This window comes from Eretmochelys imbricata, chromosome 10, assembly GCF_965152235.1.
Source record: "Eretmochelys imbricata isolate rEreImb1 chromosome 10, rEreImb1.hap1, whole genome shotgun sequence".
NCBI lineage: Eukaryota > Metazoa > Chordata > Testudines > Cheloniidae > Eretmochelys > Eretmochelys imbricata.
Window position 1 is genome coordinate 84,430,933 of NC_135581.1, and position 27,995 is coordinate 84,458,927.

The 27,995-nt window shown below is 66.2% G+C and overlaps 1 protein-coding gene across 2 annotated transcripts; it reads right to left on the reverse strand.

The window, feature by feature from the left end:
• Positions 1-50: 50 nt before the first annotated feature.
• MAN2A2 (mannosidase alpha class 2A member 2) lies at positions 51-27,893 on the reverse strand. Of its 2 annotated transcripts, XM_077828414.1 has the most exons (23): positions 27,762-27,893; positions 26,554-26,811; positions 24,776-24,920; positions 22,781-22,952; positions 19,726-19,853; positions 19,371-19,544; positions 18,658-18,844; positions 18,359-18,536; positions 15,923-16,125; positions 13,470-13,652; positions 13,178-13,292; positions 12,065-12,132; positions 7,360-7,525; positions 6,349-6,585; positions 6,155-6,271; positions 5,862-5,976; positions 5,586-5,719; positions 5,154-5,295; positions 3,579-3,712; positions 3,023-3,100; positions 2,386-2,580; positions 703-813; positions 51-206 (listed from the first exon to the last, which is right to left on the reverse strand). In XM_077828414.1, the coding sequence occupies exons 1-23, from the start codon at positions 27,891-27,893 to the stop codon at positions 51-53; spliced, it is 3,528 nt and encodes a 1,175-aa protein (XP_077684540.1). The 2 variants fall into 2 exon arrangements, with proteins under 2 accessions (XP_077684540.1, XP_077684541.1); XM_077828415.1 differs by lacking the exon at positions 3,023-3,100.
• Between the last annotated feature and the right edge of the window lie 102 nt (positions 27,894-27,995).

Below are 27,995 nucleotides of genomic sequence, written 5' to 3' on the forward strand. Positions count from 1 at the left end.
GTTCCGGACGCTGCACGGCTGGGCTGCTCCTCTCCTGGCCGCCAGGGGTGCTACCCGAAGTGGATGCGGAAGGTGGCGATCTCCATGGGGTCCATGTGGATCACAGTGCTGTTGGGGGAGGCAGCGCCCAGCGGGTACATCAGTGTCAGCGAGGTGGGCTGCAGGAACCCCAGCTCCAAGCCGTGGAACAGGCTCCCAAGAGAGAACTACAGAGAGGAGGGGAGCGTGGGATGAGGGGCTGGCATCTCAGGCTGTGCCCAGCTTTGTGCTGGGGCAGGCCCCAGGCAGCTGGTATGGAGCCAGCACTGAAAGGCAGCCTCCACTCACGGGGGGGCTGCGAGACTGGGGCCAGGATGTGACAGAGAGCCCTTGCCCCGGGAACACAGCCTAGCCTAGGCTCAAAGCATGCTGCTCCCTGTGGAAGGCACCCCCTCATCACCAGTGCGCACAGCAGGAGACTCCCCCCACACCCACCCATACAACCTTTCCTCCCCGGCCCTGCCCAGGCCTGATCTGCAGCACCAGCGCGAGGGTGGGTCGGCTCCCAGGCTGCGGCGGGGGGGCACTAGCCGTGTCCCAGACCCACCTTGCCCTGGTGGGGGGAAAGGGGGGAGGGGGTGTTACCGGCTGTGTCCCAGACCCATCTTACTCAGGTCGGGGGTTAGGGGGTAGGGGGTGTTATTTGCCATGTCCCAGACCCACCTTGCCCTGGCTGGTGGTGCAGTTGAAGCCCAGGTGTTTGGCCTCCAGGCCACAGTCGAAGCCCTTGCGGTGCAGGATCAGAGCCATCTCCGCCGAGGGCAGCGACTCATCCTGGGACAGGGAAGCAGAGATGCATGTGACAGCTGCAGGAAGGTAAATGGATCATGGGGCTGAAACCAGGATGTTTGTGCTTGGATCTAACCTGATGCTCAGTGTCCTGGAATCCATTCGGATCTGGGCCCAGCTACCGCTGAGTAACGAGACAGTACCTGCTCCTGGCGCCCGGATTCAGGTCAAGTCACAGCACGGCTAACATTGGGATTCCCTCTGAGACCTCTCCACTCGGCCCCCAAGAACTCCCTTGGCTCTGGCCTTCATCAATCGGAGCCGCTATCTGGCATCCGGCAGAGCTCGGCTGAGATGATGAGACTCACATGTGGGGGATGGATGCCCGGTCCGAGAGCTCCAAGTGCCACAGCACCGGTCCCTTTGTGTCACACACGTCTGTGACGAAGCGGGCTGTTCTTAATGTTTTCTCTGAATAGTGTGTGGGTGCCTCAGTTTCCCCTCTGCAGTTCTTAAGTATCTAGGGGGTGGGGTAAGGGTGTATGATCGTTGCAGAGCCCTAGAGGGCAGGTGTGTGCAGGGGTCTGGACACAGAGAATGGCCAACACCCTGTTTCCTGGCAACTGATGGCCTGGGCCCTTCCCCCTGCAAGGTGACAGTTAAGGGTTGAAGACAAAGAGATCAGGTGACCTCCTTGCCCTGGAAAGGGACAAAGCCCAGAGGAGGAGGGGCTGGAGAGAGTTTCAATTTGGGGCTGGCTGGGGTTAGGGTTAGGGTTGTGCAGATGGGGTTGTCTGGCTCACTGCCCCCCAAAATGGACCTGGTTGAGGGGTCCTGTTCTCTGTACCTACAAGCTCTGTTTTAGACCATGTTCATGTCATCTAATAAACCTCTGTTTTACTGGCTGGCTACAAGTCACGTCTGACTGCAAAGTTGGGGGGCAGGACCCTCTGGCTTCCCCAGGACCACACCTGGGCGGACTCACTGTGGGAAGCGCACGGAGGGGCAAAGGAGGCTGAATGCTCTGAGGTCAGACCCACGAAGGTGGAAGCCGTGTGAGCTGTGTATCCTGCAGACAGGCTGCTCCCAGAGAGGAGACTTCCCCAGAGTCCTGCCTGGCTTCGTAGGGAGCCGTTCCAGAGCATCGCCCCGGGACTCCATGACAACGTCTCACTGCAGTGGCTTGGGCTGAGTATGCCAAGGAACTGAGCCCGGTACAGCAGGCTCGTCCACGCACTCTTTACCTCATCCCTACTTCCCTAGTTTAGCGTGTCCATTGTTATTTGTTTGTAACTGGTCCCCTGGGTGTTCTCCCTCTTATCTTAGCTGGCTCAGACATTCTGTCTTTTTAGCCTACTGACCTAGTGATTTCCCTTCTTTAGCACAAACATCTGGTTTTCAGCCTCATGATTCATTTACCTCCCTAATTCCACCTTCCATGAAATGAAGTGTTAATTACTCATCAGCCCAAGGGATGGGTACAGCTGGGCAGAGGGCCTGACCCCAGGCCTGAGCCTGCTGGGATGATGGGAACAGACAGTCTGACCCGCCCATGCATGGTGGTGGCGCCAGCAGACAGGCTGCTGGGCTCGCTCCCCATGGGGCCGGGGCTCTTACCTCTGCCTGCAGTGTCCGCAGGTTGAGGATGTGGAAGTCACAGGGGACAGTGCCTGAGAAGGGCTGGAAGGACCTTAGGGCCGGGGGCGCTGGCTTCTCCTGAGTAACCGGCATCGCCAGCACCTCTGCGTTCAGGTGCATGGAGGTCATGTGACTCAGCAGAGAGGGGAAGCTGATTGGACGACTGTCCTGCACCTGCAACAAGAGCAACCAACCGAGTTGAGGGGTCTGGGGCAGCCTTGCCCTGCTGTCGGGCTGGTCAGACCCACCCAGAGGGTGAGGGAATTCCCTGGCAGGGATCCACGTGGGGCTCCCCCCAAACACCCCGATGCAGGCAGTGGGGGTGGCAGGAGACTCGGGCAGCAGCAACACGCCCGGTCCAGGCAGCAGGGGCTGCGACGGTCACATCGGCTCTGATGAGGCAGGACCCCCCACTCCCTGCTTTGGGGGGGCCAGAACTGAGCTGTTCAGGGCCCCCACTCCACCGCAGCTAGCCCGCCCCTCGGGCCAATGCTCCATCCCATGCGCAGCACACAGGCCTAATCTACTGCTGTCTACTGCTCAGGCTACCAGCTGGGCTACACAGGGACCGCGGCCCCAGCTACAGTCACCAGACAGCGCGGCAGCCAGCAGGTACCTCTCCGCTGCCCGTCCGGGGGCCGGAAAAGGGCCAGGCTCTGAACACGGAAGCCAGTTTGGAAAAGAAGCCGGAGCTCTGGGGAGGGAGGGGTGGGAGCAGGGGAGATGGGACGAGAACAGCGACAGTTGTAAGAGCTGTGTGGCAAAGTGCCATCACCTTGCCGGCCCCGCGCAGCATTCGGGAATGCTAGGCACCTGGCTGAGACTCAGCCCCCTCCCCCGAGGGCACAGCAGCTGCCGCCTCCGCTGCAGTGCGACCACTGCTGGGGTGGGAGGGCACAACTGGCTCACAGCTGCACAGCACCGCTCCGCTACAGCCTGGGCCAGGGAAGGAAGGGAAGCCCAGTGTCCAACCAACACCCCGTGGTGACTCCGACAGCATGCCCCCGCTGGAGGCAGCTGGAGCCACAGGACGCACCGCTCAGCATCTGCCCCCCGGCCACAGCAGCTGGGCTCACCCCCAGGACCCCACGACACGAGGCGGCTGGAGCACCGGTGCAGCCCAGGCAGGGGGCAGAACGGCCTGGCCTTCCACTGGCGGGGCTCCCCCTCACCTTGTTGGCCGTGGTGCGGCGCTCCAGCAGGAGGCGGAAGCGGTTGCAGGTTCGCTTGTTGTCCTTCAGCCCCTGGCCAAGGCCACGGTTGTCGTCCTGCATGAGGCGCCGGTCCAGAATCACCTCCAGCTGGCCTGTGGGGCACAGTGAGGGGCAAGGTCGAGCAGGGCCTGAACACACCTGGGCCCTTAACCCTTCCTCCCATGGAGAGGAGCCCCGACTGGGCCCCGCTGCAGGGCTGGGGCAGGGGGAGACACCCCGGAGAGAGGCCGCTCCAGGTCCAGCAACAGCTGGGGCAGCAAATGGAAGAAGGGACATCTCTCTCCCAGAGTGCTGGGGGCAGGCTTCCCCTGAGACACCGCAGAGCGCAGGGCTTCCCTCGCCTGGGAGAGTCAGGGCCTCGAGCTATCAGAAAGGCAGAGCTCTGCAGCACAGCCCCTAGCACCGCCTTGGGGCAATGGGCCAGCACTGACAGCTGGGGAGAGCGCCCCCTGCTGAGCCCCCCGCCCCACTCCCTGCAGCACAGCGCCCCCTAGCACCGCCTTGGGGCAATGGGCCAGCACTGACAGCTGGGGACAGCGCCCCCTGCTGAGCCCCCCACCCCGCTCCCTGCAGCACAGCGCCCCCTAGCGCCGCCCTGGGGCCAGTGCTGACGGCTGGGGAGAGCGCCCCCTGCTGAGCCCCCCACCCCGCTCCCTGCAGCACAGCGCCCCCTAGCGCCGCCCTGGGGCCAGTGCTGACGGCTGGGGAGAGCGCCCCCTGCTGAGCCCCCCGCCCCGCTCCCTGCAGCACCCTGGGGCCAGCGCTGACTGCTGGGGAGAGCGCCCCCTGCTGAGCCCCCCGACCCGCTCCCTGCAGCACAGCGCCCCCTAGGCCGCCTTGGGGCCAGTGCTGACGGCTGGGGAGAGCGCCCCCTGCTGAGCCCCCCGCCCCACTCCCTGCAGCACAGCGCCCCCTAGCGCCACCCTGGGGCCAGCGCTGACTGCCAGGGGAGAGCGCCCCCTGCTGAGCCCCCCGCCCCACTCCCTGCAGCACAGCGCCCCCTAGGCCGCCCTGGGGCCAGTGCTGACGGCTGGGGAGAGCACCCCCTGCTGAGTCCCCCGCCCCGCTCCCTGCAGCACCCTGGGGCCAGCGCTGACTGCCAGGGGAGAGCGCCCCCTGCTGAGCCCCCTGCCCAGCTCCCTGTAGCCCAGCACTCCCTGCTGGCCCCACCCTGCTCCATGCAGCACAGCACCTCCTAGTGCCGCCCTGGGGCCAGCGCTGACTGCCAGGGGAGAGCGCCCCCTGCTGTCACTGCCCTGCTCCCTGTAGCCCAGCGCCCCCTGCTGGCCCCACCCTGCTCCCTGCAACCCAGCGCCTCTAGCACTGCCCTGGGGCCAGCACTGCCAGGGGAGAGCACCCCTACCCCACTCCCTCAGCAGCTGGCTTTCCCTGTCCAGTTTCCAAGTTGCGACCAGCCTGGCCTTGCTTAGACTGGGAGCGGTGGTGAGCGCAGGGCCCAAGGAAACACGGCAGCCAGGCACAGATGGTTCTGGGGCACAACCCCTCCACAGGAGGCCCAGCAGCCCCACTCACCACTGCGCAGGCTGGACACCCCCAGGGCCTGGGCCGTGTGCAGGGTCAGGCGGCTCTGCTTGTCCTGGATGTAGGCCATGGCTGGCATGGGGTAGAAGTTGGCCTGGAGAGGCAGCTTCTTCAGGAACCTGCGAGGCTGGATCTAGAGGAAAGGAGAGATCAGGATGTGTGGCACCTGGCTCAGCCCTGCTACGAGCTCCACCAGTGCCCTGCGTGCCACCTGGGGGCTCCCGGCAAGGCTGGTCCCCGGGCGGGGAGAGGCCCAGGAGGTGGGGTACTGGCTCTGCCCCAGGGAGCAGGACCAGGAGGTGAGGGAGGGTGCTGCCCTGGGGGGCAGGGCTGGGAGAGGCCCAGGAGGTGGGGTACTGGCTCTGCCCTGGCAGGGGAGATGCCCAGGAGGCAGGGAAGGCACTGCCCAGGGCTGCCAGGCACCTGGAAGCCGTTGAGATCGGTGAAGAAGGTGTCCTCGCTGGCGATGCTGGTGCTAAGGCGCAGGGCCATCTCCTTGTTGACGTGGTCGCGGATGTCCACCAGGCAGGACAGATCCAGGGACAGGCCCTCCACCCCTGCAACGCAGACGGCTGAGTTCACCTCACCCGCCCCCGCCAAGTGGAATGCCGGGGACCCCGCTGACCGCCAGAGACACAGCGCTCTGCCCAGCCCCCCAGCGCCTGGAGCGGGGCACAGCCCACCCTGCGCCGCCCTCACCTGGCACGTTGTAGAGCCGCAACACCTGCTGCACATGCTGGTAGTAGCTGGCCACCTCCGAGAAGAAAGGTCCCTCGGTCACCCGCACCACGGGCGGCTCCTTGGGGGCATAGGGCTGGGAAGGGAACAAGGGCAGCCTGACACAGGTGCAGCCGGCGCGAGGGAGGGGAGGTATAACAGCCTGGAACCCTCTGCCTCATCCCCTAGGTCCCACCAGCCCTCCCAAGCCCCCCTCTACAGGCCTCAGCGCCCAGCTGCTCCTAGGGCCCTGGGCCCCTCCATGTGCCCTGTACCTTGGCGTCGCCGTCCGGCAGGAAGAGGTAGGCCCCACTCTTGTCCTTGGCGCTCCTGGTGCCATAGATGAGGAACTCACTGCTCAGCTTGTGCTCCTCCCCGGCCCACCGGACGCTCTGCAAGGAGGCAGGCCACGCAGGTGGTGAGCGTGTGGATGCCAGGCATGCTGCCTCCCACCCGTCCCCCTGCTCACCTGCAGCAGGCCGGTGAGGCCCGAGAAGCAGGCCTGCATGTGCTGGTTGTCCAGGCAGAAGTCGTCGGAGGGGGCGGGGACCACGCGCACAGGGAAGACCTCGCGTGGGCGCACGGGCAAGTCACGCCCGTGCAGGTGAAGACGCACAGACGACATGAGCGTGGTGTGGCTGTCGAACGACTTGTACAACTGCAGGACGCTGAGGCCCAGTGCTGGCAGCCGGGTCATGATGGACACCTGCCAATCAGAGGGGAGACGCGAGTAGGACCCCTGCCCCCAGAGCTCAGCCCTGGGAAATGGAAACAGGACTCACCTGGGGGAGCGGGTGTGACGAAGTGGGAATGTTCTTAATGTTTTGTCTGAATACTGAGAGTGTGGCTCAGTTTCCCGCAAGCGTTACTCAAATGTCTAGGTAATGGGACAAGGGTGTGTGCTCCTTGCAGAGACCCCTAGAGGGCAGGTGTGACTGCCTGGGCACAGAAAATGGCTGACACTGTGGCCCCGGCTCATCCTCTGCAAGAATCAGCCAGAGGTGCTGGAGAACAAAGCGAGAGGCGGAGACCAGGCGACCTGTTTGCTGGGGAAAGAGACAAAGGCCAGAGGAGGGGCACATTAGGCATGACATATGCCGGGCTGCGGGAAACTGGTCAGTCTGTGGCTGGGCCCAGGGTTCTGGGCTGGTGATTCTCCCCCACCCCATGGTAGACTTTGCTGAATGTTCGTAAGTTCTGTGCTAACAGGATCTGTCCTATGCTGTGTTCCCAACGACTAATAAACCCGTCGGTTTTCTGTGCTGACCGAGAGTCACCGCTGACTGCGGAGTTGGGGTGCTTGGCCCACTGGGGCCATGGAAGGGTTCCCCAGGTGGACTCACGGTGCGGGGGGGTGAGGGGGCTGGGATATACAGAGTGAGGTGTTCACAGTGCGGGTGGGCACAGTGTGTCTAGTAGGTTTTGCCCGGCTCTGGGCGTCCCCAGTGGGGCGGGGTGAGGCTGCAGCCCCGTCCCTTACCTGGTAGACATCGGGCACCATGTCCGTGGCTGAGCTCCACTGGGCGCTGAGCTGGACGGCCAGGGGCTGCCCCTCCTCGGAGAGCACGCGGACGCGGGGGGAGCTCACCAGCAGTGAGACGACACTGAGCCGCTCCTGTTCCAGCGGGTTAAACAGCACCACGAACCTGCACGGGGACAGCACTCAGCCACGGGGCAGGGCCCCGCCCCAGCCCATGATGGCCCTGATCTTCGACGGCCCCCAGCCCCCAACGGCCCCCAGCCCTCGATCCCCGACGGCCCCCAGCCCCCCAACGCCCCCAGCCCCTGATCCCCGACAGCCCCCAGCCCCCAACGGCCCCCAACGGCCCCCAGCCCTCGATCCTCGACGGCCCCCAGCCCCCCAACGCCCCCAGCCCTCGATCCCCGACGGCCCCCAGCCCCCCAACGCCCCCAGCCCTCGATCCTCGATGGCCCCCAGCCCCCAACGGCCCCCAGCCCTCGATCCCCGATGGCCCCCAGCCCCCAACGGCCCCCAGCCCCTGATCCCCGACAGCCGCAGCCCCCGATCCCCGACAGCCCCCAGCCCCCAACGGCCCCCAGCCCTCGATTCCTGACAGCCCCCAGCACCCAACGGCCCCCAGCCCCTGATCCCCGACAGCCGCAGCCCCCGATCCCCGACGGCCCCCAGCCCCCCAACGCCCCCAGCCCCTGATCCCCGACAGCCCCCAGCCCCCAACGGCCCCCAGCCCTCAATCCTCGACGGCCCCCAGCCCCCCAACGGCCCCCAGCCCTCGATCCTCGACGGCCCCCAGCCCCCCAACGCCCCCAGCCCCTGATCCCCGACAGCCCCCAGCCCCCAACGGCCCCCAGCCCTCGATCCTCGACGGCCCCCAGCACCCATCGGCCCCCAGCCCTCGATCCTCGACGGCCCCCAGCCCCCCAACGGCCCCCAGCCCTCGATCCTCGATGGCCCCCAGCCCCCAACGGCCCCCAGCCCCTGATCCCCGACAGCCGCAGCCCCCGATCCCCGACAGCCCCCAGCCCCCAACGGCCCCCAGCCCTCGATTCCCGACAGCCCCCAGCACCCAACGGCCCCCAGCCCCTGATCCCCGACAGCCGCAGCCCCCGATCCCCGACAGCCCCCAGCCCCCCAACGGCTCCCAGCCCTCGATCCCCGACGGCCACCAGCCCCCCAACGGCCCCCAGCCCTCGATCCCTGACGGCCCCCAGCCCCCCAACGGCCCCCAGCCCTCGATCCCCGATGGCCCCCAGCCCCCAACGGCCCCCAGCCCCTGATCCCCGACAGCCGCAGCCCCCGATCCCCGACAGCCCCCAGCCCCCAACGGCCCCCAGCCCTCGATTCCCGACAGCCCCCAGCACCCAACGGCCCCCAGCCCCTGATCCCCGACAGCCGCAGCCCCCGATCCCCGACAGCCCCCAGCCCCCCAACGGCCCCCAGCCCTCGATCCCCGACGGCCACTAGCCCCCCAACGGCCCCCAGCCCTCGATCCCCGACGGCCCCCAGCCCCCAACGGCCCCCTGCCCTCGATCCTCGACGGCCCCCAGTACCCATCGGCCCCCAGCCCTCGATCCCCGACGGCCCCTAGCCCCCCAACGTCCCCAGCCCCTGATCCCCGACAGCCCCCAGCCCCCAACGGCCCCCAGCCCTCGATCCTCGACGGCCCCCAGTACCCATCGGCCCCCAGCCCTCGATACCCGACGGCCCCCAGCCCCCCAACGCCCCCAGCCCCTGATCCCCGACAGCCCCCAGCCCCCAACGGCCCCCAGCCCTCGATCCTCGACGGCCCCCAGTACCCATCGGCCCCCAGCCCTCGATCCTCGACGGCCCCCAGCCCCCCAACGGCCCCCAGCCCCCGATCCCCGATGGCCCCCAGCCCCCCAACGGCCCCCAGCCCTCGATCCCCGATGGCCCCCAGCCCCCAACGGCCCCCAGCCCCTGATCCCCGACAGCCGCAGCCCCCGATCCCCGACAGCCCCCAGCCCCCAACGGCCCCCAGCCCTCGATTCCCGACAGCCCCCAGCACCCAACGGCCCCCAGCCCCTGATCCCCGACAGCCGCAGCCCCCGATCCCCGACAGCCCCCAGCCCCCCAATGGCCCCCAGCCCTCGATCCCCGATGGCCCCCAGCCCCCCAACGGCCCCCAGCCCTCGATCCCCGATGGCCCCCAGCCCCCAACGGCCCCCAGCCCTCGATCCTCGACGGCCCCCAGTACCCATCGGCCCCCAGTCCTCGATCCTCGACGGCCCCCAGCCCCCAACGGCCCCCAGCCCTCGATCCCCAACGGCCCCCAGCCCCCCAACGCCCCCAGCCCCTGATCCCCGACAGCCCCCAGCCCCCAACGGCCCCCAGCCCTCGATCCTCGACGGCCCCCAGTACCCATCGGCCCCCAGCCCTCGATCCTCGACGGCCCCCAGCCCCCAACGGCCCCCAGCCCTCAATCCCCAACGGCCCCCAGCCCCCCAACGCCCCCAGCCCCTGATCCCCGACAGCCCCCAGCGGCCCCCAGCCCTCGATCCTCGACGGCCCCCAGTACCCATCGGCCCCCAGCCCTCGATCCTCGACGGCCCCCAGCCCCCCAACGGCCCCCAGCCCTCGATCCCCGACAGCCCCCAGCCCCCCAACGGCCCCCAGCCCTCGATCCCCGATGGCCCCCAGCCCCCAACGGCCCCCAGCCCTCGATCCCCGATGGCCCCCAGCCCCCAACGGCCCCCAGCCCTCGATTCCCGACAGCCCCCAGCACCCAACGGCCCCCAGCCCCTGATCCCCGACAGCCGCAGCCCCCGATCCCCGACAGCCCCCAGCCCCCCAACGGCCCCCAGCCCTCGATCCTCGACGGCCCCCAGCCCCCAACGGCCCCCTGCCCTCGATCCTCGATGGCCCCCAGTACCCATCGGCCCCCAGCCCTCGATCTCCGACGGCCCCCAGCCCCCCAACGCCCCCAGCCCCTGATCCCCGACAGCCCCCAGCCCCCAACGGCCCCCAGCCCTCGATCCTCGACGGCCCCCAGTACCCATCGGCCCCCAGCCCTCGATCCCCGACGGCCCCCAGCCCCCCAACGCCCCCAGCCCCTGATCCCCGACAGCCCCCAGCCCCCAACGGCCCCCAGCCCTTGATCCTCGACGGCCCCCAGTACCCATCGGCCCCCAGCCCTCGATCCCCGATGGCCCCCAGCCCCCAACGGCCCCCAGCCCCTGATCCCCGACAGCCGCAGCCCCCGATCCCCGACAGCCCCCAGCCCCCAACGGCCCCCAGCCCTCGATTCCCGACAGCCCCCAGCACCCAACGGCCCCCAGCCCCTGATCCCCGACAGCCGCAGCCCCCGATCCCCGACAGCCCCCAGCCCCCCAACGGCCCCCAGCCCTCGATCCCCGATGGCCCCCAGCCCCCAACGGCCCCCAGCCCTCGATCCCCGACGGCCCCCAACCCCTAATGGCCCCCAGCCCTCAATCCCCGACAGCCGCAGCTCCCGATCCCCGACAGCCCCCAGCCCCCAACGGCCCCCAGCCGTCGATCCCCGACAGCCCTCGATCCCCAACGGCCCCCAGCCCCCAACGGCCCCCAGCCATCGATCCCCGACAGCCCTCGATCCCCAACGGCCCCCAGCCCTCGATCCCCGACAGCCCCCAGTCCCCCAACTGCCCCCAGCCCTCGATCCTCAACAGCCGCAGCCCCCGATCCCCAACAGCCCCCAACGGCCCCCAGCCCCTGATCCCCAACAGCCGCAGCCCTCGATCCTCGACAGCCCCCAGCCCTCAATCCCCGACAGCCCCCAGCCCCCAACGGCCCCGAGCCCCTGATCCCCGACAGCCGCAGCCCTCGATCCTCGACAGCCCCCAGCCCCCAATGGCCCCCAGCCCTCGATCCCCGACAGCCCCCAGCCCCCAACGGCCCCGAGCCCCTGATCCCCGACAGCCGCAGCCCCCGATCCCCAACAGCCCCCAACGGCCCCCAGCCCTGATCCTTGAGAGCCCCCAACCCCTAGCTCCTGACAGCTCCCAGCCCCCAATTCCTGACGGCCCCCAGCCCCTGATGGCCCCCAGCCCCCAGACCTGATCCTCGAGAGCCCCCAACCCTTGATGGCCCCCAGCTCCCGAAAGCTCCCAGCTCCCAATCCCTGATGGTCCCCAACCCCCGATGGCTCCAAGCCCCCTATCCCCGATGGGCCCCAGCCCTCAACAGCCCCCAACCCCCAATATCCGATGGCTCCCAACATCCCCAAGCCCCCTATTCCCGATGCCCCCAGACCCCAACAGCCCTGATCCCCAACTGCCCCAACCACCCCAAGCTCCCTATCCCTGATGGCCCCCAGCCCCTGATCCCTGTTGGTCCCCAGACCACGATGGCCCCCCACAGCCTCCGACCTGATGGCCCCCCACAACCTTTGGCTCCTGACAGCCCCCCACCCCCGATGACCCCTCGAACCCCTAGCAGTCGACAGCTCCCTGACAGCCTCCAGCCCCCAAAGGACCCCAACATTGGCAGGCTAGAGTGAACAGAGTGCTTAGCCACAGGGGCAGGCCTGACCCCCAGGTCCCTCAGGACAGAGCGAACACAGGCAGGGGCCCCTCCCTCCAGCCAGCTCCTGCCCCAGCCCGGAGTTGTGGTATCCTTGTCTGGGCAGGGGCCCGTCCCCTCAGCCAGACCCTGCCCCAGCCCGGAGTTGGGGTGTGCGCACCCTGGGCAGGGGCTGGGCGGCTCCTACCTGGGCGATGTGTCCAACTTGATGACGGTTTTCTCAGGCAGCGAGTCCTGGTTGAGGCGCATGTCGTCCTGGCAGAGAGGAGCTGAGTCAGTGCCGTAACGCTCCCACGCGGGCATCCCCAGCCCCTGCCAGCCCCAGGACCCCTCCAGGCAGAGGGGCAGAGACAGGGAGTGGGGCAGGCCCCCACCATGCAAAAGGGCAGCAGAGAGCCGCTCCTGGCAAGCGCCCTGATGGAGGGGGTCACCCCCCGAATGCAGGCAGGTGCAGGGCAGTAGAGCTGAGGGCTGGGGTCGGGGCTGGAGTCTGGAGTCTGGATCAAGGCAGGGAGGTTGGAGTCAGAGATGTGACTAGGACTGGAGTCAGGGCAGCGGGTCCGGGCCGGGGTCAGGGCAGTGGGGCCCAGCTGGGGTCAGGGCAGGGAGGCTAATGTCAGGGCCAGGCTGGGGTCAGGACAGAGGGGCCGAGACGGGGTCAGGGCAGCAGGTCCGGGCCGGGGCTGAAGTCAGGGCAGCGGGGCTGGGCCGGGTCAGGGCAGTGGGGCCAAGCTGGTGTTAGGGCAGGGAGGCCAAGGTCAGGGCTGGGGCTGGGGTCAGGGCAGCGGGGCCAAGCTGGGGTCAGGGCAGGGAGGCCAAGGTCAGGGCCGGGGTTGGGGTCAGGGCAGCGGGGCCAAACTGGGGTCAGGGCTGGGGCTGGGGTCAGGGCAGTGGGGCCGGGGCTGGGGTCAGGGCAACGGGGCCAAGCTGGGGTCAGGGCAGTGGGGCCAAGGTCAGGGCCGGGGCTGGGGTCAGGGCCGGGGCTGGGGTCAGGGCAGCGGGGCCAAGTGGGGTCAGGGCAGCAGGGCCAGGCTGGGGTCAGGGCAGGGAGGCCAAGGTCAGGGCCGGGGCTGGGGTCAGGGCAGCGGGGCTGGGGTCAGGGCAGCGGGGCCAAGGTCAGGGCCGGGGTCAGGGCAGCGGGGCTGGGGTCAGGGCTGGGGCCGGGGTCAGGGCAGGGAGGCCAAGGTCAGGGCCAGGCTGGGGTCAGGGCCGGGCTGGGGTCAGGGCAGCGGGGCCAAGCTGGGCTCCAGGCAGGGAGGTCAAGGTCAGGGCCGGGACCAGGGCGCAGGACCGGGCTCACCATGCCAAGGAAGGGCCCTGCGGGGTCGTAGCGATAGGCCTCCTTGTCGCCCAGCACCAGGTAGTGCGCGGCGTTGCTGATGACGCGTTTCAGGTTCACCAGGGAGTGCAGCAGCCTGGGCAGCCGGGCCGGAGCCGCGAGGAAAAGGCAGAGAGAGAATCAGCATCACCCCTCCCCCGCCAGCCCCTCCCCCCCAGGGACCCCCACCCGGGCAGAGGTTCCCCCACCCAGATCCCCCAGCCATGTCTGAGGTCTTTGGAGCTCTGCACATTCCCGTGACCCAGGGCTGTACCTGACACCGTAATCCACCACGACGGCCTCTTTGGCGGTGCCCGTGATGGCGTCGTGGTGCTGGAAGAGCCCCAGGGCACGCCGGGCCTCGGTCAACAGGGCGTAATCCGAGAGCGGGTATCTGCTGTCCAGGCCAGCATGCCGGGCGTGACTAAGTGCCAGGCTATACAGGACCTCTGCACCCCTGGGCAGACACAGACCCATCAGCCACAGCTCCTCCCCATGCACACCCCTCGCCCTGCACCCGAATAGCCCCTCGCCCCGCCCCCGAATCCGCCCTCACCCTGAGCCCAAATATCCCCTCGCCCCACCCCCAAATAGCCCCTCGCCCTGCCCCCAAATTGCCCCTCACACGGGCCCCAAATCCCCCTTGCCCTGCGCCGAAACCCCCTCACCCTGCCCCCAAATCCTCCCCCGCCCAAATATCCCCTCGCCCTGCCCCCGAATCCCCTCTCGCCCTGCACCCGAATATCACCTCACCCCGCCCCAAATCCCCCTCGCCCTGCACCCAAATGTCCCTTGCCCTCCCACAAATACCCACTCACCCTGTGCCTGAACCCTCTCGCCCTGCCCCTGAATCTTCCTCACCCTGCCCCCACTCCCCATTGCCCTGCCCCCAAATCCCACCTTGTCCTGGCCCTGAATTCCCCTCACCCTTCCCCCGCATCTCCCTCACCCTGCCCCCGAATCCCCCTTGTCCTGAGCCTGAATCCCTCTCGCCCTACTCCCGAATCTCCCCTCACGCTGCCCCCGAATCCCCCTCACCCTGCCTCTGAACGCCCTCGCCCTGCTCCCAAATCCCCCTTGCCCTGCCCCCGAATCCTGTCCCCCTGAATCCCCCTTGTGCCCTGAATCTCCCTGTGACAGTGCCCCCCATAAGGCTTTATGGAAATATGCTTATGAATGTATATATGACATAACTGGAATATGTTCTATGCTACATATGCCATGTAACATATCTATGTAAAGGTTATGATCTACCGAATCTGTTCATCCTATTTATATGCAGGTATCATTTTTGTATTCCAAGTTATGAATATTGGCCGTGTACTGGCTTGATTTGTAAATAACCTTAGTAGAGCATTTGGTCAGTTCCTGGAGAAAGGAATTCACTAAGTTAAGTGCCCAATTAAGAAGCACTTAAGGAACAATAAAAGCGGCAAAGAGTCCTGTAGCATCTTACAGACTGATGAGGGTGAATACGTCACGCACCCAACGAAGTGGGTATTCACCCACGAAAGCTCATGCTCCAATACGTCTGTTAGTCTACAAGGTGCCACAGAACTCTTCGCCACTTTTACAGATCCAGACTAACACGGCTGCCCCTCGGATACTTAACGAACAGCGCATCTTGGAAGGCTCCAGTCCACATAAGAAGTCTTCCTGGAGACATTCAAGATGCCAGGTGGGCAATGGCTGCTGTCTGTAAAACTGTGAGTCATGCATGGACATGTGACTGGCCCAGGTGACTCCAGAACTCCATCTTGGAGCTGGACTGTGCATAGGCGAGAGGAGGGGGGTCTCCTCCCACAAGAGAAAGTCTATTTTAGCCGGTGGGAGACCCCTCCATTTTGTCTTCAGCTGGCTAAGGAGATAGCCTCTCCACCCCCAAGGCTACCTGAAAGAAACTGGAACAAAAGACAGTAACTATAGGGGGTGTGAGTGATTGCTGGACCCGGACTAGAAGGAGATCAGTCTGTAAAAGGAAGCTTACTGGAACTGGTGAGGTTTTGTCTGTATTCAGTTTTATTAGACATAGACTGGCAGGTTTTATTTAATTTTGCTTGGTAATTCACTTTGTTCTGTCTGTTACTACTTGGAACCATTTAAATCCTACCTTCGGTATTTAATAAAATCACTTTTTACTTATTAATTAACCCAGAGTATGTATTAATACCTGGGGGAGGGGCGGGGGGAACAGCTGTGCATATCTCTCTGTCAGTGTTACAGAGGGCGAACAGTTTATGAGTTTACCCCGTATAAACTTTACACAGGGTAAAACAGATTTATTTGGGGTTTGGACCCCATTGGGAGTTGGGCATCTGAGTGTCAAGGGCAGGAACATTTCTGTAAGCTGCTTTCAGTTAAGCCTACAGCTGTTAGGGGACGTGGTTCAGACCTGGGTCTGGGTTTGCAGCAGGCTAGCGGGTCTGGCTCAAACCAGGCAGGGTGCTGGAGTCCTAAGCTGGCAGGGCAGGAAAGCAGGAGCAGAAGTAGATTTCGCACATCAGGTGGCAGCTCCCAGGGGGGTCCTGTGATCCAACCCGTCACACTCCCCTCCCCTGAAATCCCCCCAGCTGTGTGCCCCGAGTTCCAGCCCACCAAGCCCCTGCCCCCATCTGTCCCACCCCTAAACCTGTCACTGACTGCACTCTGCTCCTTCCAGCCCAGCCTCCTGCCCTGCCCCCCACTCCCGCCCATTCCCAGACATCTGCCCCAGCCCCATGCCCTCACCGGAGATGGGCCTCCAGCACGCGGTCCAGGCTCTTGTAGAAGGGCCGGGAGGTGTAGTAGCCTGTCCAGTAGTGGTCCTCCCGGTCTGCATAGGAGAAGAAGTCTCCACTCAGCACGGGGAAGCCGGGCGGCTTCATCCCAGGGACGATCCCGGTCCTCTTGGAGAGAGCATCAAAGTAATCGGAGAGGGTCCCGAACTGTGCCTGCAGGGAGAGCGTGGCCCCATGCCGCCCATGAGCCAGGTGGCGGCCCCCGGTGCCAAGGAGAACCCCCCACTCTGGGACTGCCAGGAGCTGGGAATGGGCGACAAGGGATGGATCACTCGATAACTGCCCTGTTCTGTTCATTCCCCTGAAGCACCTGGCATTGGCCACTGTCAGCAGACAGGATACGGGGCTGGATGGACCTTTGGGCTGACCCAGACTGCAGGCAGCCGAGGCCCCAGGACATTAACAAACCAAGAGAGCACCTGGAAAGCAGGTACATTGACAAGGCCAGAGTTCTGACAGCTACACTGTGGGGGGGTGTCCCCCATATCCCGCCTCAGGAGGTGGGTGGGGCTCCCCAACCCCCCATCCATAGGGGATGGCGGGGCTCAGCATACACCTCCTGGAATCCACAGGGATGGGTGGGGCTTGTAATAAATCATAGAATCACAGATTAGGGTTGGAAGGGACCCGGGGAGGTCATTGAGTCCAACCCCTGCTCAAAGCAGGACCGACCCCAAACTGTGCCTACAAACGTACTCACTTGTGAGCCTCACTGTGGGAAGTGGCTAGCGGCTGCTCCGGGGTCCCTGTAACCTGCAATCATGCTGTGCTGGGGCAGAGAGAGCCAGCTGGTAGCCAGCCTGCACTAGTGCAAGCCAACCTGCCTCCCAACAGAAGTCCAGGCCTAGTCAGCGGGAGACGCAGGGAACCAGAGCCAGGGTGTGGAAATGGGGCCCACCCAGTGGACAAGAGGGGAGGCCGGGCCTTGCACCCCCACCCCTTGGTCCCTGAGAAGAGGCTCCGGGGAGGGCGGGCTACCGGGGGGAACAACTGCTGACTGAAAGGAGGGACAGGGGCGAGCTTTTCCATCCTGGCCCCCAAGACGTGCTGTGCTTCCATCACCCTGAGCCTGGGACATGTCCTGACCAGGCCAGGCCAAGACAAGGCCACGCCCACCGGCTCCAGCTCCATGCCAACCACTGCCTGGCATGGCACTTTGTCACCCCTCCCGTGTGCCCTTCTCCTTCCCCACCTTATTCCTTCTCTTCCCTGTCACTCCCTTTTCCTGCCCCTCTAATGGGTCTGGCTTTGCTGGCCCAAGCTGTGTGTCTTGCAGCCCTCCCGTGAGCCTGGGAGCAGCCAGAGGCATGGCCTGCCAGCTCAGCACTGGGACAGGTTTGCCAGGTCTCAGCATGGCTGCGCACTGGGCTGTTTCTCCAGCAGGCAGGCTGCAGAGGCTCCGTTTCCGGGCTGGGCTGGACTTTCCTCTCCCTGGCTGTTTGGCCAGTTTGGCCTTCTAGGAAACTGGCCCGGAAAACAACAGCACAAGCAGCACTGCAGCCCAGCTCAGCCAGCGCCTCCTCCCGGAGGGGACCCGGCCTGCCTGGGGAGCGCCGGGCGGCTGTCCGTCCGACAAGGGGCCTGCCTTCTGAAGCCACACAGAGCCAGCACCGGGCACAGGGGATGCTGCTCCGGGGAACTCTTCCCATCGCAAATGCTTTGACGGGGTTTTCCTTCTTCCTGCACCTTTGGTAGAAGGGGCCAGGCCGTTCAGTGGGGCGCATGCCTGGCACTGAGTGGGCAGAGGGCTCCCTAGGCCAAACCCCAGGCCTCGTTTAACCCTGTTTAACGCTGGACAGTGACAGGGTCGTGTTAGCACTTGTGACTCTTCAGGCCCATATATTCCATCAAGACCAATATAATTCCCTGTACCCCTGGTATCCTCCAGGGGGCAGCGCTCCCCCCTCACACCCCTGGCATCCTCCAGGGGGCGGGGCTCCCCCCTCACACCCCTAGCATCCCCCAGGGTGCAGGGCTCCCCCCTCACACCCCTGGCATCTCCCAAGGGGAAGGGCTCCCCCCTCATTCACTTTGTTCTGTCTGTTACTACTTGGAACCACTTAAATCCTACCTTCTGTATTTAATAAAATCACTTTTTACTTATTATGAATATGTATTAATACTTGGGGGGGGGCAAACAGCTGTGCATATCTCTTTATCAGTGTTACAGAGGGAGAACAATTTATGAGTTTACCCTGTATAAACCCTGGGGATCCCCCTGCATCCCTGACATCCCCCAGGGGGCGGGTCTCCCCCCGCATCCCTGACATCCCCCAGGGGGCGGGGCTCCCCCCACACCTCCGGCCTCCCCCAGAGCGTGGGCGGGGCTCCTCTGGACCCTCCAGCACCTCCCAGCTGCAGCCCCTTTGGGAGCCCGGTGCGGTACCTGCATGTGCAGGCCGGGGTGGGCGTTGAGGAAGTCGAAGAGGCGCTGGTAGTTGAGGAACTGGGCATCCCACTCCTGGGGCTTGTCATAGCGGAAGTCGTCTCCCAGAGGCACCAGCAGCACCTTGCTGCGGAACAGCTTGGCCTTCTTGCGGTACTGGTCCAGCAAGAGGTGTGCCCTGCGGCAGAGCAAGGCGAGAGGCCTCAGGGAGCAGGGCCAGCGGGCGCAGGCAGCATGCCCCGGAGCCAGCCAGGAAGGCTCAGACTCTGGGGCCGAGTGGCGGGGCGCAGCTCACTCACCGTTCGGCCACGTTGGCCTCAGTGATGGCTCGGGGGGGCACCTTCCATGGACAGTTGATCCTGCCCCCAGGCAGGCGCTTGAAGTCAAACTGGCAGCAGATCTTGGGGTCAGGGCCGCAGGTGTGGGGCACATCGTAGCTGTAGAAGGGCATCATGTGGCAGAAGATATCAGTGCTGGAGTCGGGGTCTGCAGAGAAGCAGCCAGCTGAGTCGCTGTGCCCACCCCGGGTGCCATCTGCCCCTGCCTGGCTGCTGTGCCCCCCAGGTCCCACCCATGGCTCTCAGGAAGGGCCCCCAGCCCAGCCAGGAGGGGGAGCCCTGCTTCAAGTGCCACCAGAGCCAGGAACGGCGGCAGCGGGGCCATGGCCCAGGGAAGGGGAGCCCCGCTTGCCCACGCTCCAGGGCAGGACGGGGCAGTCGCACCTGAAGGACGCTGGGACCCAGTCACGCACAGGGTGGGAACACTGGGGGGCCTGGCAGGGCAGGCTTGGTTCAGTGCCAGAGGCCCCCAGAGACCCTCAGGGACTGGGACGGGCGGGAGGGGCCTGCTCCTCAGTCAGAAGGCCGCATGTGAGCAGGGATCACTGCACCGCCAGGAAAGAGGGCAGCAGCGTCACCCCACACCCATCCCCAGCCCCAGGCAGCCCCTCCCCCCACACCCACCCCTAGCCCCAGGCAGCCTCTCACCCCACCTCTGGTCCAGGCCCTCTCACCCCAGGTCTGTCTCCACATGAACTCCAGGTTGTGAGTGGCAGCGAAGTGCTTCTTGATGGCGTAGTGCACCCTCTGGATCAGCATGCTGGTCAGGTTGGCGCGTCTCAGCAGGTAGGGCATGGTGGCGCTGTGCCCAAAGGGGTCGACAGCCCAGCCAGACCGCGGGGTCACACCTGAAGGGAGCACCAAGCAAGGCTGGGTGGGGCGGAGCTGGTGACCCCTCCCTAACGGCGCGGCCCCAGGCGTGGGCAGCACACCCAGCCCCAGAGCCCCCACAACCCCTTGGCCACGGTCACAGCCATGAGGAGACAAGGGCAGGGCGGGTCTGCACTGGCCCGGCCCCCCGTCACTCACCGATGTTCTTCTCCAGCCACTGATGCCCCTCGATCAGCTGGTCAATCATGGCGAAGTAGTGGGAATTGGCCTCGTCGGGCATCACCCAGCCGCCCGTCACCATCTCCAGCTGCCCATTGCCAACCAGCCTGCAGGGGGCACCAGAGAGTCGGGACAGCGCCCCGCCCCACGGCCAGCGCCCCCGCCCCACGGCACCTCCTGCAGGCACACCCAACAGCCAGCGCCCCTGCCCCACGGCCAGCGCCCCTGCCCCACGGCCAGCGCCCCCGCCCCACGGCACCTCCTGCAGGCACACCCAACAGCCAGCGCCCCATCCCACGGCCAGCGCCCCCGCCCCACGGCCAGCGCCCCCGCCCCACGGCACCTCCTGCAGGCATACCCAACAGCCAGTGCCCCATCCCACGGCCAGCGCCCCCGCCCCACGGCACCTCCTGCAGGCACACCCAACAGCCAGCGCCCCATCCCACGGCCAGCGCCCCCGCCCCACGGCCAGCACCCCCGCCCCACGGCACCTCCTGCAGGCACACCCAACAGCCAGTGCCCCATCCCACGGCCAGCGCCCCCGCCCCACGGCCAGCGCCCCCGCCCCACGGCACCTCCTGCAGGCACACCCAACAGCCAGCGCCCCATCCCACGGCCAGCGCCCCCGCCCCACGGCCAGCGCCCCCGCCCCACGGCACCTCCTGCAGGCACACCCAACAGCCAGCGCCCCTGCCCCACGGCCAGCGCCCCCACCCCACGGCACCTCCTGCAGGCACACCCAACAGCCAGTGCCCCATCCCACGGCCAGCGCCCCCGCCCCACGGCCAGCGCCCCCGCCCCACGGCACCTCCTGCAGGCACACCCAACAGCCAGCGCCCCATCCCACAGCCAGCGCCCCCGCCCCACGGCCAGCGCCCCCGCCCCACGGCACCTCCTGCAGGCACACCCAACAGCCAGTGCCCCATCCCACGGCCAGCGCCCCCGCCCCACGGCCAGCGCCCCCGCCCCACGGCACCTCCTGCAGGCACACCCAACAGCCAGTGCCCCATCCCACGGCCAGCGCCCCCGCCCCACGGCCAGCGCCCCCGCCCCACGGCACCTCCTGCAGGCACACCCAACAGCCAGTGCCCCATCCCACAGCCAGCGCCCCCGCCCCACGGCCAGCGCCCCCGCCCCACGGCCAGCGCCCCCGCCCCACGGCACCTCCTGCAGGCACACCCAACAGCCAGTGCCCCATCCCACGGCCAGCGCCCCCGCCCCACGGCCAGCGCCCCCGCCCCACGGCACCTCCTGCAGGCACACCCAACAGCCAGCGCCCCATCCCACGGCCAGCGCCCCCGCCCCACGGCCAGCGCCCCCGCCCCACGGCACCTCCTGCAGGCATACCCAACAGCCAGCGCCCCTGCCCCACGGCCAGCGCCCCCGCCCCACGGCCAGCGCCCCCACCCCACGGCACCTCCTGCAGGCACACCCAACAGCCAGTGCCCCGCCCCACGGCCAGCGCCCCCGCCCCACGGCACCTCCTGCAGGCACACCCAACAGCCAGTGCCCCATCCCACGGCCAGCGCCCCCGCCCCACGGCCAGCGCCCCCGCCCCACGGCACCTCCTGCAGGCACACCCAACAGCCAGTGCCCCATCCCACGGCCAGCGCCCCCGCCCCACGGCCAGCGCCCCCGCCCCACGGCACCTCCTGCAGGCACACCCAACAGCCAGCGCCCCATCCCACGGCCAGCGCCCCCGCCCCACGGCCAGCGCCCCCGCCCCACGGCACCTCCTGCAGGCACACCCAACAGCCAGCGCCCCATCCCACGGCCAGCGCCCCCGCCCCACGGCACCTTCTGCAGGCACACCCAACAGCCAGCGCCCCCGCCCCACGGCCAGCGCCCCCGCCCCACGGCCAGCGCCCCCACCCCACGGCACCTCCTGCAGGCACATCCAACAGCCAGCGCCCCCGCCCCACGGCCAGCGCCCCCACCCCACGGCACCTCCTGCAGGCACACCCAACAGCCAGCGCCCCCGCCCCACGGCCAGCGCCCCCGCCCCACGGCCAGCGCCCCCGCCCCACGGCACCTCCTGCAGGCACACCCAACAGCCAGCGCCCCCGCCCCACGGCCAGCGCCCCCGCCCCACGGCCAGCGCCCCCGCCCCACGGCACCTCCTGCAGGCACACCCAACAGCCAGTGCCCCATCCCACGGCCAGCGCCCCCGCCCCACGGCCAGCGCCCCCGCCCCACGGCACCTCCTGCAGGCACACCCAACAGCCAGCGCCCCATCCCACGGCCAGCGCCCCCGCCCCACGGCCAGCGCCCCCGCCCCACGGCACCTCCTGCAGGCACACCCAACAGCCAGCGCCCCATCCCACGGCCAGCGCCCCCGCCCCACGGCACCTCCTGCAGGCACACCCAACAGCCAGCGCCCCCGCCCCACGGCCAGCGCCCCCGCCCCACGGCCAGCGCCCCCACCCCACGGCACCTCCTGCAGGCACATCCAACAGCCAGCGCCCCCGCCCCACGGCCAGCGCCCCCACCCCACGGCACCTCCTGCAGGCACACCCAACAGCCAGTGCCCCATCCCACAGCCAGCGCCCAGCCCCACGGCCAGCGCTCCCGCCCCACGGCACCTCCTGCAGGCACACCCAACAGCCAGTACCCCATCCCACAGCCAGCGCCCCAGCCCCACGGCCAGCGCTCCCACCCCACGGCACCTCCTGCAGGCACACCCAACAGCCAGCGCCCCATCCCACAGCCAGCGCCCCCGCCCCACGGCCAGCGCCCCCGCCCCACGGCACCTCCTGCAGGCACACCCAACAGCCAGTGCCCCATCCCACAGCCAGTGCCCCATCCCACGGCCAGCGCCCCCGCCCCACGGCCAGCGCCCCCGCCCCACGGCACCTCCTGCAGGCACACCCAACAGCCAGTACCCCATCCCACGGCCAGTGCCCCCGCCCCACGGCCAGCGCCCCCGCCCCACGGCCAGCGCCCTGAGAGCCGGCACTGCGTCTCCACTGGGTGCCCAGGCTGGGGAGAGCGGGCGCGGGGCCTGACACGGGGTGCAGGCTGTGGCCCCCCGTACCTGCGCACCGCAGCCCGTTTCTGGGTGCTGATGTTGTCCCACCACTTGGAGAAGAAGGAGATCTCAGACCAGATGAAGCGGCGGCGTGGGTCCTCCTGCAGTTTCAGCACCATGCTGTTCAGGATGTGCTGTGTCTGGTCTGCGTAGTACTTCTCAAAGGTCTTGATCCAGCCTGCGCAACAAGCACAGGGCAGGGACTGAGTGCGGAGCCCTGCCTGCGGGGGCTACGTTCCCTCTGAGCCGCGTGGCCACACAGCAGCCTATTAAGTGCTGTGCAGGCCCTCAAGACCGCAGCGGGGAGAGATTCCTCTCCCCCAGTCCCAACCCAGCCTGGCCCGGACCTGCCGCAGCTTGGGGAGAGATGCCCCTCTCCTGGGCCCTGTGACACTCTGTACCTCGGGGGGACACCCTGCACCCCCATGTTCATCCTTATAATACGATTGTGTGGTATCCAATGCAAAGTTTGTCAGGTCGGGTGTCTTCAGAAGGCTCATGATGCACTGAGCATTGTTGTCACAGCGATGTTATAGGTTGTAATCTCATGAATATAGTTATGAGGCTGAAAATGTGTCCTTATGGCTTAAAACAAGCCCAGGCAAAACTCTCCAGGAGTAGAGGGGCAGTTCACACCTCATCAGGGCATGAATGGGACAAATCCAGCCCAGCCTCACAGGAGCAAAGGACACTGGCCTAGGCAGCAACAAAGGATCTGTTGGACTCTTGAGGGAGTCACCCCCTTACCTCATCGTAGTCCCAAACTGACCAAGGGAATGCTCACCTGATTCTGAAGGGGTGGGGGGAGGGAAGCCAAGAGGGCAGAAAGAATATGATAAAAGGGAGAGACATTTGCCATGTTCTTCTGCTCTCTTCCACCTCCATCTACAGACACCACCACCAAGTGACTGAAGCGCTGATCAAAGGGGAGAGCTTGGCTGAAAGGCAACCAGCCAGCCTGTGGTGAGAAGCATCTACATTTGTAAGAGCTCTGAAAGTGTTAAGATCAGCATAGAATGCGTTTTGCTTTTATTTCATTTGACCAAATCTAACTTGTTGTGCTTTGACTTATAATCATTTAAAATCTATCTTTGTAGTAAATAAATCTGTTTGTTTATTCTACCTGAAGCAGTGTGTTTGGTTTGAAGCGTGTCAGAGACTCCCCTTGGGATAACAACCCTGGTACATATCAATTTCTTTGTTAAACTGACAAATTCATATAAGCTTGCAGCGTCCAGCGGGCAGAACTGGACTCTGCAAGACTGAGGTTCCTAGGCTTGTGTCTGGGACCGGAGACATTGGCTAGTGTCATTCGGTTGCACAATACAAGCAGTGGCTGGCCAAAAGTGCTCACGCACGTAGCTGGGAGCAGCTTACATGCCAAAGGCTGTGTGTGAACAGCCTGGGAGTGGGGATTCTCACAGCAGAGCAGGGTAAAGCTGGCTCCCAGAGTTGAGGATTGGAGTGACCTAGCAGATCACCGGTCCAGATAACACCAGGGGAACATCACAGTGGGGTAAAAAAGCCCCTCTCCCAGGCCCAACCTAGCCTGGCCCAGACCTGCCGCGGCCAGGGGAGACGCACCCCCCTGCCCCAGCCCAGGGGCTGCTGTGGGGAGAGAGATCTGGGGGGAGTCTTCTCTCCCCATTCCAGCTCTGGGGAAGCCTGCACCCCAAATCCCTTATCCCTACCCACAGCCAGAGCCCTCACCCCCCGCACTGCAACCCTCAGCCCCAGCCCTGAGCCCCCTCCTGCACCCCAAACACATCACACATCACCTCCATATTGGTGAACAAAACAAAATTCATTCCGCACATGGGTGGGAAAAACTAGAGGGAACACTGCTGAGAGGCCAAAGGGCTGTGTCTGGGACCCTCTGTCTGTGCAGTCTGGGGACCATGCCTGGGACCCTTCGCCAGGGGATTCCCCGCAGCTCAGCTGTGGGCATTAAGCCCAGGGCCAGGCTCCAAGGCCCCAGCCTGCTCCATGGGCCTCACTCACCTGGATCGTTATGGGAGTGTGGCACCACAAACACCTGCAGGGGCTCCGTGTCCCACTCATGGGGCTCGTAGGTAATGTCAAAGCCCTGCTTCCACACGCCACCGTCCTGGTTATCAAAGGGCAGCACCGAGGCCACGGCCAGCATCTGCAAGACCAGGGACCATGCTCAGTGGGAGCAGCAAGACTGGGGCCTCCAGGCCGCCAGCCTCAACCCCAGTCCCTGGCACCAGGCCCCCAGGACACCAGCTGTGACAAAGCGGGACTGTTCTTAATGTTTCCTCTGAATAGTGTGGGGTGCCTCAGTTTCCCCTAGGCAGTTCTTAAGTATCTGGGGGTGGGATAAGGATGTATGATCGTTGCAGAGCCCTAGAGGGCAGGTGTGTGCAGGGGTCTGGACACAGAGAATGGCCGACACCCTGTTTCCTGGCAACTGGTGGCCTGGGCCCTTCCCCCCTGCAAGGTGAGAGCTAAAGGGTTGGAGAACAAAGGAATCAGGTGCCCTCCTGGCCTGGGAAAGGAACAAAACCCAGAGGAGGAGGGGCGGGAGAGAGTTTAAGTTTGGGACTGGCTGGGGATATGGAGTGAAGTGCAGACGGGGTTGTCTGGCTCACTGCCCCCCAAAATGGACCCGGCTGAGAGGCCCTGTTCTCTGCACCTACAAGCTCTGTGTTAGACCATGTTCCTGTCGTCTAATAAACCTTCTGTTTCCCCGGCTGGCTGAGAGTCACGTCTGACTGCGGAGTTGGGGGGCAGGACCCTCTGGCTTCCCCAGGACCCCGCCTGGATGGACTCGCTGTGGGAAGCGCACGGAGGAGCAGAAGATGCTGAATGCTCCGAGGTCAGAACCAGGAAGGTGGAAGCTGTGTGAGCTGTGTGTCCTGCAGACAGGCTGCTCCCAGAGAGGAGACTTCCCCAGAGTCCTGACTGGCTTCGTAGGGAGCAGTTCCAGAGCATCGCCCGGGGACTCTGTGACACCAGCCTCAGCCCCGGTCCCTGGCACTGGGCCCCCGGGACACCAGCCTCAGCCCCAGTCCCTGGCAGCGAGCCCCTGGGATGCCAGCTGCATCCTCCACCACTGGGATGCCAGCCCCATCCTCAACAACCCCAGTTCGCACCCCCAGGACGCCAACCCAGCCCCTGCACTGGAGCCATCTCTAGATGCTCAGCGGTGAGGGGCTGCACCAAGAGACAGACATTGCTCCTGCCCCAGCCCTCAGTGAGAGCACAGGGTGTGGCCCCAGATATCTCAGGTCCCTGTCCCCCAGCCCCTCGCCCCCCACAGGGGGCTCCGCCTCCAATCCCCCAGCCCCTTGGGCCCCCACAGGTGGCTCCCGCTATGACTCCCCTGCCCCTCAGCCCCTCGCAGGCAGCTCCCCAGCCCTTCGCCTCCCTGCAGGCAGCTCCCCCTCCAAACTCCCCCCCTTGTCGTCCCCCCCGCAGGCAGCTCCCCCTCCAAGCCCAGATATCTCAAGCCCATGCCCCCCACAGGCGGCTCCCGCTCTGACCACCCAGCCCCTCAGCCCCCTGCAGGTGGACCCCCCTCCAAGCCCCCCACCCTTCAACCCCCTGCAGGTGGCTCCCCCAATGACGCCCCGGCCTTCAGCCCCCCACAGGGGCCTCCCTCTCCAACTCCTCAGTCCCTCGGCCCCCCACAGGGGGCTCCCCCTCCAAGCCCCCCACCCCTCAACCCCTGCAGGCGGCTCCCTCTCCAAGCCCCCAGCTCCTTGACCCGCCACAGGCGGCTCCCCATCCCGCCTAGGCCCCCGGCCCTCGCTCACCTGCAGGTCTGGTTTCTGGCCCCCGCTCCCCAGCGCGAACTGGCAGTCCTGTGGGGAGATGGAGAAGAAGCTGGGCCGGCTCTCGGGTGGCAGCACCCAGGACCCGTTGGGTGTGTGGTAGGGCAGCAGCACCGGCTGCCCCTCTGCATGGGCCGTCAGCTCCAGCACCGACTCCTTGATGTGGCTGATGATCTCGTGGTTCTCCTCCAGCAGCTGCTCCAGCTGCTCGATGCGGTTCTGCAGCACCGAGATCTGGCTCTGCAGGTCACAGACACGGGGTGAGAGCAGCGCCCCCACGCCCCGAAATGCCGGGGGAAACTGCCCATCCATCGCCCACGAGGCACCGCAGCAGCTCCAGGGGACGCAGATTCACACAGCTGCAACCCAGAACTACGGGGTCCCTGGCCATTTGCCCAAGTCGCTCTTTTCCCGCAGAATGTTTGGGGTTCAGTGACCCCCCCCATTTTCCAGCAGAGAGCAGTGAGAGCGAGGGCCCATCAGGGCTGCCTGGGGGGGCCACCAGTGCAGTAGCTGCTGGACTGATGGCCTGGCAGTGCACTCTGCAGGGAGCGGGCCAGGGGCTCAGGAGGGGGGACTCCCCCTCCCAGTCAGCATGAGGGGCCTGCCACGCAAGGAGCAGAGTCAGGGCTCAGTAGGGAGCACCCTCCTCCTCTCGTAGACCCCATTGCCCCAGGGCAGCGCTGGGGCACTCAGCAGGGGGCACTCTCTCCTGGCAGTCAGTGCTGGCCCCTGCACCCAGGGTGGCACTAAGGGGGCTGGGTGCACAGGTGCAATCCCAGACAAAAAGCATGTTCAGTAAATCTGGGCAGGCAGCTGGCGAATGCCAGTCAGCCTCCCAAAGCCCCCTGCAGGGCCACCCAGACAGGGAGCCACCAGCACTCCCCTGCCACAGACTGCTGCTGACCAACTGCTGCCACGTCCCACCCCAGAGGTGGCTGCATGTCAGTGGTGGGCAAGCAACCCTGGAATAGACTTGACCCATGCTTGGTGCCCAACCCTGGGACGTTTCTTCCCCCGGGGGTCCAGGTCCCAGGGAGCTGAGACTCTGAGGCCCCTCAGCACTCGGCCCCCCAAGCTGCCAACACGCGGCCGGGTGAGCAAGGGGGACTCCGCTGCAGGCACCATGGGAGGTGATGGCAGAGAGCCCCAGTCCCACTCCTCGTCCCCTGGGTGCCAGGGCCACTTACCCGCGGGAAGTTGCCCCCGCTCTGGTGCCGGGCAGGGTCGTGCTGCACTCGGTCCAGCATCAGGTAGAGGGAGAAGACGGCCACGCAGAAGATGGCAGCTCCGCACACTGTCACCTGCTTCTTCAGCTTCATCCCGGGGCTGCGACGACCCACCTGCCACCAAGTCAGCCAGAGAGCTAGGTCAGGGCCCAGTGCCAGGCCCCTCGCCCCCCACTGCGGCCAGCCCCCCCCAGA

Excerpts from the sequence above, each read along its gene's own strand:
- MAN2A2 (XM_077828414.1), bottom strand. The coding sequence starts at position 27,893 with ATGAAGCTGAAGAAGCAGGTGACAGTGTGCGGAGCTGCCATCTTCTGC. Across the intron at positions 24,921-26,553 it reads GCCAGAAACCAGACCTGCAG|ATGCTGGCCGTGGCCTCGGT; the intron begins GTGAGCGAGGGC and ends CTGGTCTTGCAG. Across the intron at positions 13,293-13,469 it reads GTGGTGGATTACGGTGTCAG|GCTGCTGCACTCCCTGGTGA; the intron begins GTACAGCCCTGG and ends CCGGCTGCCCAG.